The 17,427-nt window shown below is 55.4% G+C and overlaps 1 protein-coding gene and 1 long non-coding RNA gene across 2 annotated transcripts in view; one reads left to right on the forward strand and one right to left on the reverse strand.

Moving 5' to 3' along the window:
* Positions 1-11,209: 11,209 nt before the first annotated feature.
* Positions 11,210-17,319, reverse strand: LOC109502085. The gene is made up of 4 exons (XR_002160453.3): positions 17,176-17,319; positions 12,929-13,103; positions 12,285-12,387; positions 11,210-11,355 (listed from the first exon to the last, which is right to left on the reverse strand). It is a non-coding gene; the product is annotated as an uncharacterized LOC109502085 (long non-coding RNA).
* The window catches only part of TNFRSF1B (TNF receptor superfamily member 1B), a 32,907-nt gene continuing 27,191 nt past the window's right edge, over positions 11,712-17,427 (forward strand). The window contains exon 1 of the mRNA XM_023258137.2: positions 11,712-11,918. Within this exon, the coding sequence (XP_023113905.2) occupies positions 11,841-11,918 (78 nt within the window). The 5' untranslated portion in view covers positions 11,712-11,840. The remainder of the gene's footprint in view (positions 11,919-17,427) is intronic.

Below are 17,427 nucleotides of genomic sequence, written 5' to 3' on the forward strand. Positions count from 1 at the left end.
GGGGGACCCAGGGCAGGGCTGATACGCAGGAGGATTTGTGGCCCCCAGACCTCAGAGCCCCCTGCAGCCCCTCTGTCTCAGAGTACAGATGGGGAAACTGAGGCCTGGAGAGGAGAGCGATGTGTCCGAGGTCACAGGCCTCAGAACTAGAGCCCAGGGGCCACCTGGGTGGCTCAGTTGGTTGAGCGTCTGACTCTTGATTTCGGCTCAGGTCATGAACTCAGTGTCCTCGGGATGGAGTCCTGCATCGGGCTCTGTGCTGACAGCTCGGAGCCTGCTTGGGATTCTCCCTCCCTCCCTCTCTCTCTCTGCCCCTTCCCTGCTTTTGCTTGTGCGTTCTGTCTCTGTCTCTCTCAAAACAAACTTAAAAAAAAAAAAAAAAAAAAAGAACTAGAACTCAGGTTCCTGGTGCCTTAAATAGTAAAACAAAAACCAAAATCCTTACAAATAAGGAAGTAAGTAAAATCTGGGGGGAGAAAAAACTAACAAACAGAAAAAGTATAAGGAAAATAATAAACATTATGCGTGATCCTATCACCCGTTACCACTACTTCAAACATTTTGGTTTCTTTCCCTTCTAAGTAACTTTTAAAAACTACCTTCAGGGGCGCCTGGGTGGCGCAGTCGGTTAAGCGTCCGGAGCCTGTTTCCGATTCTGTGTCCCCCTCTCTCTCTGCCCCTCCCCCGTTCATGCTCTGTCTCTCTCTGTCCCAAAAATAAATAAACGTTGAAAAAAATAAATAAATAAAAACTATCTTCAGTGATTTCTTAACCAAACTAAACTTTCCAACCTATGGTTATGAGTGACGTGGCCATTTTTCATAGCCCTCCTCACACTGTTAAAATGGTCTCCATCCTACGATTATAAACGGTGAGCAATTCATGACTTGGACTGTTGGTATGAGTGCCAAGAACTTCACGTACCGTTGCATTTACCCTTCATGACACCTTTTGGAGGCCAGTGTAGTTATTACTGCCGTTCTACAGATCAAGAAACAGGCTCAGAGAGGTGTAGTGACTTTTCCAAGGTCACACAGCCGATGAGTGGCAGAGTTGGGATCCAGACCCTGGCAATCTGAGAAAAGATTCCACTATAGGGGCGCCTGGGTGGCTCAGTTGGTTAGGCAACTGACTTCAGCTCAGGTCATGATCTCTTGGTTCGTGGGTTCGAGCCCCGCGTCGGGCTCTGTGCTGACAGCCCGGAGCCTGGAGCCTGCTTCGGATTCTGTGTCTCCCTCTCTCTCTGCTCCTGCCCCGCTCACACTCTGTCTCTGTCTCTCTCTCAAAAATAAAAATAAACATTAAAAATAAGCCCCACAAAACTTAAAGATTCCACTACAATAAATCATTTTATGGCATATATATGTATATTATGTATATGTCCATATATATATATACACACACACACGTTTGCTAATATATATATATATATATATATATATATATATATATATATATATTTGCAAGTCTCTGGTTTAGCTCATTTTCTTTCTCTCCAATGTCAGACTTCCTGTAGAAAGGGCAAGAGACCCCTGTGGACTGGAGACATCTTGGAGGGCTTCAAGAAGAAGGTGGGGTTGGAGCAAAGCCCTGAAGAATGGCTCTGCCTCAAATGGGAAAGCATTGCATTTCAATGTGAGAGTGTTTAAGCCCACACTTCCTGGGGGTTCAGGTGGGAGCCCTCTGGGAAAGTACTTTGGAGGAAGCTTTGGGGAAAGGTGAGGTAAGGACAAGTTTAGGAAAGCGATTCTCCCCAGGAAAGGCCAAAGGAGATGTGCCAGGTAGGCCTTTGCCTCCTAGCTGGGCTCGTCCGAAGAGCTGGGGCCACCAAGTCGGTACAAGCTCCTGGTGATGGGGGAGATGGGCCTGGTAAGGCCACCGCTCCCTAAGGGTCAGGCTGGAGAAAGCCCTGTGTTCGGGACACCAGAAGAACCCCAAGTTCTCCATCTATGAAGTGGCGCCTCTTTAGAATGAGTGGTACAACTCAACATAAGAGATCATGGCCTTGGGGTTCAGCAAATCCCTCAAAACTGACATTTTAGATTTTAATGATATCAGTCGTAGGATCGATTTGCTGTATGTTATGTGTTCGCACTCTGTGTGCTGGCTGTGAGGGCTTGGAAGAGCCACTTAAGATCGTATATTGGATCATCTCTTAAGACTACTAGGCTCTGGGGCGCCTGGGTGGCTCGGTCGGTTGAGCATCCGACTTTGGCTCAGGTCACGATCTCACGGTCTGTGAGTTCGAGCCCCGCCTCGGGCTCTGTGCTGACAGCTCAGAGCCTGGAGCCTGCTTCGGATTCTGCGTCTCCCTCTCTCTCTGCCCCTCCCCTGCTCATGCTCTGTCTCTCTCTGTCTCAAAAATAAATAAAAACATTAAAAAAAAAAAAAAGACTACTAGGCTGTGCCATTGAGCTTGCCTGGAGGAGATATGGCGGCGATCAGCTGAGAGCCCAGGGGGTAGAAGGGGCGAGTTAGGGAGGGGTGCTGATGCCTTTCACCTCTCCACGCCCGGATGTCCAGAGAAAAATCAAACAGAAGATAGAAGATGCTCTGCACAAATGAAGGATGCATCATGGTGGCGGGGGGGTTACACCAAATGGTGCAATGATGTCAGGTTTTTTTCATATTCACCTGTCAATTCAGTGCAAATCCCAGCTGGAGCTCGAAGAACGGAACGAGTGTGTTCTAAAATATATATGGAAGAATGAAGAACCCTGTATACGAGCAAGGAGGACTCACTCTACCAGGAACTGAACAGTCTACAGAGCGCTACTGACAAAAACCATGGGGAACTATCCCAGGAACAAGGCGGGTGGAGGCGAAGAGACAGTCCAGCCACCGTGCCATGTAATCATGATCGGGGTTGACATCCTGGGATGGGAGAGGCTCTGGAGGAAAATGAAGTTGGGGCTCTAGATTTTATACACCACATACTATCTGGTTGTGTTAAAGACCTTGGTGGGAGATGTCAAAAGCATAAAGTGAATGAGAACAGCCGTGGAAAAATATCTTTTTATCCTACGGGTTGGGAGGGAACTTTTGATGAAGATCTAAATAGGCAGAAAGAAAAGAAAAGAAAAGAGAAAAGGAAAGAAATCAGTGGATTTGATGATTACATTAAACTGAAGGATTTTTTTTCTTTTTAATAGCAAAGGGCACCATCAACCAGGACACCAGACCGAGGGCAGGATAAGAGAAATGTTTGTGATGTCTCAAATGACAAGGGATTAATATCTAGAATATACAAGGAATTATTGCAAAGCTGCAAGAAAAAGGAAATAATAGAAATATGGTCAAAGGATGTGAATAGGCAGTTCACGGAAGGGGAAACCCAAGTGACTAACAAGTAATGAAGAGGTGCTCAAACCCACAAATATTCAGAGAAATGGAAATGAAGCAAGAGGCGGTCCCACATCACACCCATTGAATTGGCCCAAATCAGAATGGGACCCAGGGATTGGGGAAAAAAGAAAGCAAGTGTGGACTCTTGCATGGAAGAGGTGATTCATCGAACCCCCTGCAGGTGAAGTTCAAACAAACAGAGCCAGGGAGAAGTCATGCAAAAAAGATTCCATTCACACCAGCTACCAAATTATAAAATCCCTGGGAATTATTTACAAAGCAGGGGATGGAGGGTGGGGAGGGGCCTCTCCAGGCCAGAGCGGCCCAGTCTGTAACGGGGTGGAGAACTCAGAGGGGACCCAGGGGAGGCAGGGAAACTGAGGCCAGGGTAAGGCGGGTCTGGAGAGATCAGGGAAGAAGGCAGCCGTTGTGTCTTTAACTTTCACCAGAAAGTGGGGACGAGCCGGAAGCAGCTTCCCCAGGAGGAGGGGGGTTTGGAGAGTGGGGTGGGGGATGGGTGGCAGGTGGAGGGTTGGGGGCTAGTGGGTAGAGGAGTTAGGGGTTGAGGTTTGGGGGATTTGGGGGCACGCATGCCTCAAGTGAGAGGAATTTTGGCACGGCCAGGGCGAGGCTCTACCCTGAAAGCGGGTAGGAGAATTGAAAGCACTTTGAAAATATGAAGGGCTATAAAAGGAAACCCACTGACAAGATCAAAGGTCCTCGCACTTGTGGGCACGCGGGAGTCTCACATGCCGCTGGTGGGAGTGTAACCGGGTACAGCCCCTTGGGAGAGGAATCTGGCAGGACCTAGTGAAAATGAAAATGTGCAAACCCCACCATCTGGCAGTTCGACTTTCTAGGTTTAGGACCTAGGAGTCTAGGAGGCGCTCGATCCCGTGCTTCTGGGAGGCAGGCGCCAAGGATGGGCATCCCCAAGCAGGGATGGAGGAAAGTGCAGGCACCCAGGCGTCCCCTAGCAGGGAGCAGGGAGCAGGGAGCAGGGAGCAGGCTTGCGGGCCAGCACCACACAGCAGGTACAGAGGACGGGCCAGGTCTGAACTCATCAACACGGAAAGTTCTCAGAAACACGTCCGAGGGGAGGGGAAGCGATCAAGGGGCAGAGCGGCGAGCCTGGTTTTCTACCGTTTGTGTAAATGCAGAGGCATAGAGAACGATACTCTGTGTTGTTTGTCTAAACGAGAAGGCAGAAGACAGACTAGAGAGCCATGTAGGGCCACTCGGAGACTCAGAGTAACAGGTGCCTTTGGGGAGAAGGAGATGGGGTGAGAACTGGGCGGGGGAGTGTCAAGAAAGGCTTCGATTTTAATTATAAAATAAAATAATTTGAAGCAAAAATTAGTCAACAAATATAGAGAACCTGCTATTTTTTTTAATTTTTTTTCAACGTTTATTTATTTTTTGGGGGGACAGAGAGAGACAGAGCATGAACGGGGGAGGGGAAGAGAGAGAGGGAGACACAGAATCGGAAACAGGCTCCAGGCTCTGAGCCATCAGCCCAGAGCCTGACACGGGGCTTGAACTCACGAGATCGTGACCTGGCTGAAGTCGGACGCTTAACCGACTGCGCCATCCAGGCGCCCCTGAGAACCTGCTATTTATTTTTTAATGTTTTTACTTATTTTTGAGACAGAGAGAGACAGAGCATGAGCAGGGGAGGGGCAGAGAGAGAGGGAGACGCAGAATCCGAAGCAGGCTCCAGGCTCTGAGCTGTCAGCACAGAGCCCGATGTGGGGCTCGAACTCACAGCCCACGAGATCATGACCTGAGCTGAAGTCGGCCGCTTAACCGACTGAGCCACCCCAAGAACCTGCTATTTAAAGAAAGTATCTATCTAATGTCTGTGTTGCTATTCTAGGTGCTGGGGACCCAGGAGAGAACAAAAAAGGCGAGACCCCAGCCATCGTGGGAGAGACAGACAGACACTACACACACACAGAAGTTCTAGAACTGCTAAGAAAAAAAATGAAGCAGGTATTTTAGTTAGGGGGTCAGAGGAGCCGGTCTGAGGAGGTGACATTTGAGCAGAGGCTGGACTGAAGTCAGGAAGTGATTCATGCAGGTATCTGGAGGAAGGGTGATCCAGACGGAGAGGCCTGCAAGTGCAAAGGTCTGGTGGCAGGAGCGTGCTCTGTGCGCTCAGGCCGGGCCGGGAGGGCAGAGGGGCCAAGAGTTAAATGATATGATGTCAGAGAGGAATGAGGGTGGCCATTGGATGTTAACATTGGTCAGTTCCGGGTAGTGGAAGTATGGGTGTTCTGGATCCTCGGCTTTGAAATTTTTTTTTTTTAATTTTTTTTTCAACGTTTATTTATTTTTGGGACAGAGAGAGACAGAGCATGAACGGGGGAGGGGCAGAGAGAGAGGGAGACACAGAATCGGAAACAGGCTCCAGGCTCTGAGCCATCAGCCCAGAGCCTGACGTGGGGCTCGAACTCACGGACCGCGAGATCGTGACCTGGCTGAAGTCGGCCGCTTAACCGACTGCGCCACCCAGGCGCCCCATGAAATTTTTTTTAACTAAAAAAAAAATCTGAAAATGAAGACGATGTAAGGTAAAAAGATAGATGGGTGTTGGGGCGCCTGGGGGGCTCAGTCGGTTGAGTGTCAGACTTCGGCTCAGGTCATGATCTCACATTGGTGGGTGCGAGTCCCGCGTCGGGCCCTGTGCTGACAGCTCAGAGCCTGGAGCCTGCTTCGGATTCTGGGTCTCGGGAAAATCAGAATCCTCAAATGTCAGGACGCCGGCAGGGACTCGGTCCTAGTCCACAGAAGGCAGAGGAGCCAGGTGGTCATGCTGTGGCTGCCCCTTCCCCACCCAGGGCACGCCCGGTCCTCAGCCACGCGTCCTTTCTTGCAGAGGCCACACGCGAGCTCCCGCTCGCTGGGCCCCGGACGGCCACCATCATGCAGAGCTGGCGGTGAGGGTGAGATCAGCCTCTCTCCCCTGACTCTCAGCTGGCCCCACTTGACTCGGCTGAGAAACTGAGGGTCTTCAGGTGGTTGGGGGCTGACTTGGGGGCTGGTTCTTGAGAAGAGGCAACCTAGAACAGGGAGGTTGGGGCAGAATGGTGGGGGGGGTGCGGGAGGAGGACTGGAGGCCCTCTTGACGCCATTTCCCCAATTGCCTGGGGTCCTCTCTGAGGGTCGGGGGAAGGGAGCTCTGCACTCCTCGGCCCTCGTCTTCTTTGGCAGGAAATGGGGACAGGGGCTGGCTGCTTGACACGACCAGGTTAGCCTGAGGTGTGGCCCTGGGATGGCGGGGGGGAGGGGGGCCAGGGGAGGCACAGATGAAAAAGACAGTTTCAGGGCTGTGGCTAACACTGTGTTACTTCCTGTTCGTGATTTTAGGACGTGAGTCATCCGGGGGCTGGCCCAGGGCATTTAGGGTGCTGAGATAAGCAGGACCGTGGAAGGAGAGAAGGTTGCCTGCTCTGGCTGTGGGCCAAGCTGGGTGGGGATGGGGAGGCGGGCGGGGGGGGGGGGGTAGGGTCAGGCTGCCTGAGCAGCTCCTTTGAGACAGGATCCCACTGGGCGCCCAGACCAGGTGAGAAGGTACTGGCTTTGTGGCTGGTTCTGAGACCTCCCCACAGCGTGAACTGCCGTTGCCAACCCAACCACAGCTATGCCTTCCAGACCGCCCTTAGCCACAGCACCTGCTGCAGCTAAACCCTCTCTGCACACAGGGTTTCCCAAAAGATATCCATTAGTCACCTGAGGGCACGTTAAAAAGCCAGATCATCAGGCCCTCAACAGACACGGGAGTGGGGCCCAGGAATCTGCGCATTTAACAAGCCTTCCAGATGACTCTGATGCTGGCTAAAGCTGGAGAGCCATATTCCTCCAAACGCCTGGCACGTAGCAGGTGTTCAGGAAATACCGGCGGACAGACTGGCTGTTCCTGGGCCCGATGCCTTCCACCACACCTGCTCGCAAAGCACAACCATCAGCTCATTGGGGTGAGATGGTGGAGGGCCCTCTGAGAGCTATGGGCTGCACTGGGAAGGGAGGAAAGGCTCCAGGGAGCCCCAGGCCAAGGGTATATACTGTGCGTGCAGCCCCTGGGTTGGGGACCAGAGGGCCACAGTCCTACCTGCTGGAACCTGCTGATTCCCCATGACCGAGGAGCAAAAACAGTGGGCTGTGGGACTTCGGGGTCTGAGACATGCATGGCCTGGGAGACCACGTTGAGTGGGTAGGGTCTGGGAGGGAGTGGGATGGACTAGATTCCCGGGTCTTGACCCTGACATCCGCTCACTCACTCACGTCTTCGTCCCTGTGCTGTCCAGCTTTACTGAGCCCCTCCCTCTGGGGAAATAGCAGGGACCATGACCAAGTGCCTCTGCCCTCAAAGACCACACAATCCAGCGGCGTGAGAAGCAGCCGCTGAGCACTTGCTTGGCAAACTGACTCAGTGGGAGCCCACTGTTGCCTTCACTAGCTGTACAAGCTTCCTGTGAGGCTTGGCCCCTCTGCTGCAAGACCATGTCTGTAAGTCGTCTGGCCCCGAGCAGACTTCCAATAACCGCTAGTCTCGCAATTACTAACAGAGGAGAGGGGATGTGAGCAGCTAACCATACGGAGGTGAGGGTTCTGCTAAAGGTCTGCAAAAGTACCAACCCCTGCCTTGGCTGGTGGAGTGTGGTTAAGGGCAAGTTTCACAAAGGAGAGGGAGTCGGTGATCACCAAGCAGATGGAAGGGGAAGCCGTCCCAGGCAGAGGAACCCAGGGGCAAAGGCACGGAGGTGGGGTCTCAAGGTTATTCAGGGAGCCCAGGGTGGTTAACGTATGGGGCTGGGGGGGATCTGCCTGGCAGGCAGTGTGGGCCAGGACGTGAAGGCCTCCAGCATCTCACCGAGGAGGCTGAGCTCGATTCAGAAGGCTGCGGGGAGCCACGGGCGAGGGCACGGAGGGCCCTAGGGGTTCTCCGTGTTGGCACTACCCACATTTTGGGCTGGATAATTCTCTGCTGTGGGGGCTGTCCTGTGTATCATAGGATATTTAGCAGCATCCTGGCCTCTACCCCACGAGAGGCCAGTAACACCACTCTGCCCCCTGAATTGTGACAATCCCAAATGTCTCCAGACACGGATAGATGTCCCTTGCAGGGCAGGGGGCAAAATCGCCCCTTGATTTTCAAGCCACCGGACCAGGGGGAAATGGCATGACTGCCTTATGCTTTTGGGAGCTGGCCCTGACCACACCACGGAGCACAGATTAGAGGGACAGAACCTGAAGGCCAGAGGACCAGTTGGGAGATCACTAGAGCAACACGAGTGAGACATGGCCATGGCCAAAGACACGGCTGGGCTGTGGGGCAGGAGGAAAGGAGCCAGGGATCCAGACCAAGGCAGGGTGTTAAGGGGACTCTGTGCATTTGCTGAGTTTTAGCAGATTTCTCAGCGGCAGGTACACAATGGTGGGTGCCAAGACCAAATCCCATCTTGGAGAGAGAGAGAGAGTCCGGGGCCACCTGTGCAGGTGTGCTGACACTGAATGTCGAATGGCTCACCCAGAATTTGCCATCGCCCATCCCTAGCCTAAAGAAGGCGTTGGGTCTGGAGAAGCCAAGAGAAGAGATTTGGGGAAGGGTGTCGCCATTGTACTGAGCGCCCCCTGCTGCTTCTTGGGGGAGGGGGTGCTTCCCTTGATCTCAGGCAAAGCAGGAGGGGCTACAAAGGACCACTCTGACAGCTGGATATCCAAGGAGTTTAGGGCCCACAAGACTGACAGGAGATTCTCGCCTGCTTTGTGCCCTCCTGAGTGCCCAGCACCCCACGGCTGGCCCCACAGATGCTCGATGAAAGTGTGTGACCCGAGTTAGAGCCTGAGGCTAGATGGGCCCGAGGTGACTGCGCCTTTTCCCTTGGACCGGTGCCAGCTGGTGGCCTGTGTTCAGCCACAGGCCCCACCAGGCCCCTGCGCGGCTCTCTATGGCAGTGGGCTGGCCGCACAAACTAAATTTCCCAGGTTCCCTTGTCAAATGTTTTCCGTCTTAGGTTCGGCCAGTGGGAGGCGCTGGTGGGAGACGAGGGCCCGAAAGGAAGGGAGAAGCCAGGATATTTCTCTTCATTGTGCTTCACATGGTGTCTCCTGCAGTGGCTCTGTCTCCTCCGCGGTTCCAGATTCCCCCAGACGCCCTGGCTCCTGGCACTGGTGGTGCCATCTTCAGCCACAGGGGTGGTGGCAGCGTCTTGTAGTTGTTAATCTTAGGGTTATCTCCCCTTCTTCTAATTGTCCTTTTAATTCCTTTAACACCTTTCTAACTAATGCCTCTGTATTAAATCCACTATATAGAAGGGCGCCCGGGTGGCTCAGTTGGTTAAGCATCCGACTCTCGACTTCGGCTCTGGTCATGATCTCATGGTTCGTGAGACTGAGCCCTGTGTTGGGCTGTGCACTGACAGCACAGAGCCTGCTTGGGACTCTCTCTCTCTCTCTCTCTCTCAAAATAAATAAATGAACTTAAAAAAATAACTACCCTTGACAGAATCACTAGGCAGAGGTTTGCTTTTCTCTCGACTTGGCTGCCACCTACCCTTTGGGTCCACTGATGGAGTTGGGATGGAAGGTGGGGTCCCAGGAGGATCCCCACATTTGGGTGGTGAAGGAGCCATTCACTGGGATGGGGAGCCATCGGAGGAGCCAGTGGGACCCATTGGGTTTGAGAGGTACGTGGGTCATCCATGGAGAACCACTTGTCCCTGCATCCACCGGGTGACCCCCCCCCCCACACACACACACTCCTGGTCTTTGGCTGTCTCTTCCAGATCGGGGAGTCCTCAAAACTGCCAGGTAAGACTAGTAAGGGCCAGAAGAAACTTTTGTGCTAGTTTTAGAGGCTGACTCTCTGTACAGAGTCAAGTTTGTGGGTTGTGCTAGCCGCACCCTCAGCGTGGCCTATCTCTTAGAAATGTTTGGGAACCAGGTAATTTCCCAGACTCCTGGTCAGGAGATGGGATTTTCCACCTCACAAGAGTCACTTCCCAGTTTCATTCAGTGCCTAGACGCACCAACCTTGCTGTCTCCATCATGGGGGTTGGTGGCCCAGAGCAAAGGTCCCTGAACCTCTTGGCAGCCTGCAGTGAGGGAATGGGAGAACAGAATTGTCTCCTGCGGCCCTGCCCACCCCACTCCTCCGAAATGCCCTGTGTGCTGGGGGCAAGGACTCCCAGGCCTGGGGGAGTGAGTTCTGGCCACACAGGGCTGGCCCTTGCTTTAGAGTTGTGGCTCGGGGCGCCTGGGTGGCTCAGTCGGTTAAGCGGCCGACTTCGGCTCAGGTCATGATCTCGCGGTCCGTGAGTTCGAGCCCCGCGTCGGACTCTGTGCTGACAGCTCAGAGCCTGGAGCCTATTTCGGATTCTGTGTCTCCCTCTCTCTGACCCTCCCCCGTTCATGCTCTGTCTCTCTCTGTCTCAAAAATAAATAAACGTTAAAAAAAAAAATTAGAGTCGTGGCTCAACGAGGAGGAAGATGGAAGACGGCGAAGATAGCAGGGAGCGTGGGTGCTCGGTCGTGATGCGAGCCCCAGGGGAGCCCGCCAGCCCTCGCGGCCCTTGGCCTGGGCTCTCTCTGGACGCCCTCAGTTTCCCAGATGGCTTTCTGTCCTAGCCTGGTTTACTTGTCCGTCACCTGGATGGAAGACTTAAGAAGGAAGGCAGGGCAGGGTCTGGCTCGCTCTGAGAAGGGCTTGAAGAACATTTAAGGACAGGGGCACCTGGCTCGATCTCAGGGTGGTGAGTTCAAGCCCCACACTGGGCACGGAGCCTACTAAAAAAAAAAAAGTTTGAGGATAGATTAACAAATGGATAATAGTAATAACAGCCAACTCAGTATACACAGCTTATTAAGTTACATACACATTTGGGAGCTTTTAATCTTCAGAAAATGTAACTCTGTGAGGTTAATGCAGAGACACCCTCAGACGGTCTGGCTCGAGTCCAAATGAGTGAATTATATAGAACACGGGTGGTCCCCCAGAGCTCGTGTCACCTTTGGGAGATGTTTTTCCAAATGAGTGTCCCATCCCCACAGGAATGGGGAGCCAGCGGGGGAAGGGAGTGGGTGGGAGGGGTAGGTGGATGCAGGGCAGGTTGAGAGGCACAGCCTGGGGGCAGCAACAAACCTGGTGGGAGGGTGACTTCAAGGGGAAGGGGCACGAGAAGGAGGTGGAGGCGGAGGGGTCCCCGAGAGCGGGAGCCCGGGGCGAGTTGAGGGGGTAAGAGCCGGAGCAGGGACGCGGGGCCAGGCGCGAGGGGGGCGGGGGCGGGGGCGGGGGCGGGGAGGAGGCGTGGTCGAGAGGCCCCGCCCCGCCCCGCCCCGCCCCCTCCACCTGCCTCCCTCCGGCCGCCAGAACTCAGGCTTTCGCTTTCCGTCGGAGGCGCCGGAGGCAGCGGGGCGCAGAGAGGAGGCGCGAGGGCCCAAGGGCGCGACAGCCAGGGACGGCCGGACCCGCCCGCGCTCCCGCCGCCGCACGCATGGCGCCCGCCGCCCTCTGGGCCACGCTGGCCGTCGGACTGCAGCTCTGGGCCGCGGGGCGCGCCGTGCCCGCCCAGGTGGGTGACCCGCGCGGCTCTCACGCCCACCTGTTGGCGCGCACCCCACCCCCCCATCCCGGAGCGCGGTGTCGGGGCTCGGGGAGACCGAGGCGCCGCCCCCCGAGGGTGAGACGGTCGCCGCGCGCGCCCGGAGACCCGCCGGGACCCTCCCGAGGCCTGTGTGGCACACGTGCGCTCCGGCCGCGAACTCCGCCCCCGCCGCCCCGGGGCGCAGCCCGTCCCCTCCGGCCGCGCCGACCCGGGCGTTTGGGGCCAGCCGGCCGGCCCCGGGCTGATCCCCGTTAGGGTCTGGCCCCCGACTCAGACACCCCTGCGACTGCGGCGCCCGGCCTGCCTCCCGCGGCGGGGTAGGGGGTCCCGTACCGGAGCGCTGTCCTCGCTGCGGACGCGGGCCCTCTCTTCAGAAGACTTCCTCCTCCTCTGGGCTATGGTTTTCCTCTTTCTTAGAAATGCTAGGGCTGCGCGTCTGAAAGAACAGGGCCAGATGTGCAGTAAGTAAGCGCCTAATAAGGGCACAGTAGGACCGTGGGCTGCGTCCCCGTGCGTTTGCGCAGACCCCTTCGCCAGGACCGACTTGGGGTGTCCGGCGACCATTTCAGAGCCTGTTTATTCTTTGCGGACTCTGGGTACTGGGGAGGAGACCGTGTCTTCAGGTTCCCCTGGGCTGACCTCCGCGAGGGCCTGTATCTGAGCTCGGGGGACACACACAGGAGGTGCGGGAGGCCTTCTGGGCAGTTTAGCCAAGGCAGACGGAGCCCCTTAGGGACTGCAGAAACATGGAGAAAACAGGCCTCGTGCACCCACCACGGTAGCAAGGTAGAGTCTGCAAAGGGATCGCGCATCCTTTGCCTGTTTTGGGCTGTCTGCGTGGTCTGGTAAGACAGATAACCCCATTTCACAGAGAAGGCAAACTGAGGCTCAGAGAACTTGTATTTTGTGGAAGGGCATAGGGGGCGCTCTTCCTCTAAAGGGGGCATTTCCCCCCTCCAACCTCCTCATGACCTTACCCTGATGAATGTGCGATGTGCTGACTCAGGTGAACATCTTCACGGGGAGGAAGGTGGGAGGTGGCACTGGCTCATGCGGTAATGTGAAGTGACTCACTGGCCACGGCTGGAGACATCTTTAGAGTCCAGCTCTCCAGGGCAGAGGATGGAGGCTGTCGCACCGGAGTTGACTCACCTGCAGTGGGTGCCAGGATGTACCCTGGGGCGGCGGTGGGGAGGGGGGGTCTGCCCCAGAGGTTGTCTTGAAAACAGAGGAGGGTCAGGAGAATCCCTGCTCTGAAAGTCTGAGCGCAGGGTCAAGTCACAGACTCGGGCCTCAAGGGGTGTTGTCCTGCCCTGGTGAACCCTGGGGTCATGTGAGCCCATTGGGGGAACAGGTGCAGGGCTTCTCTGTGCAACACCACGCCTGAGTCCCAGAGTAGTGTGAGGGGTCCTTGGTGTCTCTCACTTCCCACGCCTCCGGGCCAGCTCCCGTGTCTGCTCAGGTCCCCTCGCCCCGGACTATGTCCACAGCCTCGGGGCTGGCCTCCTGGCCCCCGCTGCCTCTCCCACTGGTGGTTGCTGCTGTTCCCATTTGGAGACGTGGAAGGAAGCTGGGGCCCAGAGAGGTTGTGACATTTCCCAGGATTACGGGGCTGGGGGCGGGGAGGGGCTGGGGGGATTTGAATGCAGGTCTGCCTGATTCCCCAGCTTCTTCCACACTGTGCTCCCTGTGTCAGGATCTCCCCGCTGCCCCCAGCCAGCTGCCTCACCCACAGTGTGCACTCAGGATTGTTGGCCGTGACTCACCGTAGTTGCAGAAGGAGCCCCCCCCCCCCCCGGGGGACCTGAACTGGCCGCAGGGTGTGGCAGATTCATTTTGCCATCCGGGCTTTTGCCTCCTTTAAAAGCCGTTTCTGGCTGGTGTGGAGTGCATCATTCATTCATCTGGTATTCATTCATTCGGCAGATAAATGCCAGGAGTGTGCTGGCGGAATAGGTAAGGGCACTTGGTGCCCTCTGAGGGGGATGGGCAGGGCCCCTGCCGTCTGGCTGTCTGCTGGGAAGGGGGTCGGCCTGCCTCTCACCGGAAGTCTGGAGGCTGAGGGGCCCCTACTACTTGCCTGCTCATTACCCGGGGGGGGCTGGGGCCAGCTGGGGTTAAGGGGACAGATTGGGGCTCCCGGTTTGACCTGGGGACAATGGCCTTTGATGTGGAGATGGGTGATCTGTGTACCTGCTGTCCCGGGATGCCCCCTGCCCGACCTCCCAGAGGGGAGCCTGTGTGCTGACTGGGGATGTGGCCTGGTGGTTGGTCCTCCTGCACAGGGCGGCGGGCAGCCAGCCAGGCACCCTGGTACGGCGCCGTTCATTCATTCCCCCAGCATTCGTGGACACCTACTCTAGGCCCACCCTGGTGCCGGGCTCTGGGGACCTCAGATGACCATGACCCGGCTCCAGCTCTCCAGGAGCCACGTTGCCAATGGTCCCAGACCTGGGCTCTGCCCCTACCCGCCCTTGAGAGCTGGGCCAAGTTAGTGGCATGGACACTGTGGGCCTGGAAAGCACTTCCCACCTTGCTGTCCTCACAGAGCCGAGTGGGTGTGAAAGGTATTGCGGCAGATAATGGCTGAGAGCCTGCCAGGCATTTTCGTGTTAGGGAGTGACCCTCACTGACATCCTGGAGCACCATTGCTTTCCAGGGCTGGGAGATACTTTATGGCCTTGACCATCCAGTGCTTCCTAGAGGAGTAGCCAGGAAGGTTGTATGTTGGGTGGGGTGGGCAGGGGGAGTTTTGATGTCAACCATGGTGCGTGTGTGTGCGCGCGCGTGTGTGTGTGTGTGTGTGTGTGTGTGTGTGTGTTTGTATGTGCTCCATTCAGCTCTCAGTTTTATGCCATGCTGGCTGCTTTTCTGTTCCTCAGGCATGTCACACACACACCTACCTCAGGGCCTTTGCACTTGCCTTTCCCTTTCCCTTGAATGCTCCTCCTGCTGATCTCCCCTAGTCTCATCACACTACTTCTTTCTGCTCAAATGAATTCTTCTCAGAGAGCCCTTCTCTGACCATCCTGCCTACAAAAGCTCCCCAGCAGGTGCTCTCCCTCCCCTGAGCTGCTCTGTTTTCTTTGTTCTGTTTCTTTCACTTTTATCGCATCTTCCTACTGGATTGTAAGCCCAGTGAGGGCTGGGACCTGCTCGCCGCTATAGACTCACTGCCTAGAACCGAGGTTCTCATTCTCAGCACCCTTGACATTGGGCCACATCATTGTTTTGGGGCTGTCCTGTGTGTTCTGGTACATTTAGCAGCATCCCTGACATCTACCCACTAGATGCTAGTTGAACCCCCCCCCCTTTAGTTGTGACAATTAAAATGTTACCAGATATTGTTGAACGTCCCCTGGGGGAGAAATTGCCCTGGTTGAGAACCGCTGGCTTAGAATAGTGCCTGGCATGTCGTAGGTGCTAGAAAATATTGAGCAAATGCGCAAAAATATTCACTTGACCTGTATCATGGCCCTGTTTTTTGGATGAGGCAGAAGGGTTTGAGAAGCCAGTGGTGGCAGGGCTGGGTTCCAGTCTGTCTCCCTCCGTTTGGGGTATTTCTCTGGGTTCCTCTTCACGCTGTATTGGGTCTGCGGAGGCTAGGGGTGCTCTCCTGAAAGTGCTCCCTCCTGTCCTTCACATACCCTCTCTAGCTCGTGACAGGGCCATCCACTGGCAATGACTCAGGGCCCTGATTGGCATGTGACTGGCCCAGAAGCGGGAAGGGAGGGAAGCTGGGGGTTAGGGAGGAGAGAGGGGTGCCACCAGGGGAACGGGAACAAAGTGGGGATGCTGTGGCTCCCAGTTCCGGGCCCTTTGCTGGGTCATGGGAAAGCAGTATTGATGACTTAGGGGAAGGGCCCAGCCCTCAGAATCAGGCAGACCTCAGCTCAAATCCTTCCTCTGCTGTTTACAGGCTGTGTGTTTTTGGCAAGTCTTTCTATCTCTGGGGAGCCTCTGTGTTTCCAACTGGAAAATGGGAACGACCTCCAGCTCATTGGATGCTTGTCAGGGTTAAAAGTGCTTTGTAGGCTATGCAGTTCACTGGTGGCTATTTGAGCATTGGTGGCTTTGCAGGGCCTGACCTGACTTTGCATTATGGGATGGTGCTCAGGCTGAGGCGGGGACCACCGGGGAGTCAGATTCTCTGTCTCTGAGCCACAAGGGCCCCAAGGTGTGGGTAGCAGACCTCTGGTTGCCCAGAGCTTATGCCCAACATCCCTGAGAGCAACTTTCATTCCGCCCTGCCTTTTCCTGGCTGTCCTTCCTCCCCTGAAGCCCCCTCACTGGGCCTCTCTCACCACCTGTCCGACTGCTTGGCCTCCGGACCCTAGCATGTGGTCACGGTCAGGGGGTCAGGAAATCGCTCCCCCACTCCTTTCATGAGCGACAGGTGCTGTATGTCATTTGAGGGTGAGCGAGGGGTACATTTGGCACAGTTTCGAGGAGTCTTAAGACCTCCCTGTGAAAGGGATTGTCTGGCCTCAGCTTCCCTGCCTTCAAGATGGTCCTTCTTCCAGGCTATCTCTAAAATCTCTTCCGTTTCTAATCTCTGTGATCCTGAAGTTCTGTTTACCGTTCTCCAGCCTCTAAGGGACTTCCAAGATGGCAAGGCCCCAAGGAAGGAACACTGGCCCAGGTGTCAGGAGAACCGGGTTCCCAGCCCAGCACTGCCACTGGCTTGCTGTGTGACCTCCTTCAGGTTACTTAGCTTCTCTGGGGCTAAGCATCCCTCTCTATTAAACCTCCCACCACTGATCCCAACACTCTCCTGGAATGTTGGGGAGGTGCTAACTTTGCATGCGTTTAACAAAGGCCTAGACCGAGGAGGGGTGTGTGTCTAAAAGTTTTCCCAGGAAGCAGAGCCCAACACTCCCCACTGTGAATATCTTGGCTTCCCAGCCTCTCTTCCTGTTGACCTCAATCCCGCTGGCTTTGCCTGGAATGATTCCTTGACTCAGGCCCCAGTGGCACCAAGAATTCCTGGCTGCCTGTCAACTTGCGTCCAGAACAAGATGCAGAACCCTCAGGCAGAACAGGACTCATGGCTTTCCTGCCTCCTTGCCACTTAGTAAAATTCAGAAGCCAGACTCCCTGGGGCCTCAAACCGTGAGTAAGTCTATGCCGTGGGCACCCACTGCAGGGCCTGCTGTCTGGGAACCCACGAGTTCAAGGAAGCCTCGGTGGGAGTGACGGTTTCCTCGAAGAAGCCCTCTGTTACCTGTGATGGGCACACAGCCCTCCCCGCTGGTGCTGAGTCTGGCAGGCGTCCTTCACAGCCCGGGGCTTTGGGCATTTGTCCCCCCTCTGCCGAGCTACTGACTGTGGGGCTAGGACTCTGAAGCTCAAGGCCCACCCCTGCGGGGCTCACGGTCATTTTCCACTGTGGCATGTTGTGAGGTCACCGGGGAAATAGTGACATCACTGTGGTTTGGGGCACTCGGGGTGCGCACCCAGTAGGAGGAAGTGTCTG

The sequence above is a fragment of the Felis catus genome, chromosome C1 (assembly GCF_018350175.1).
Source record: "Felis catus isolate Fca126 chromosome C1, F.catus_Fca126_mat1.0, whole genome shotgun sequence".
Taxonomy (NCBI): Eukaryota; Metazoa; Chordata; class Mammalia; order Carnivora; family Felidae; genus Felis; species Felis catus.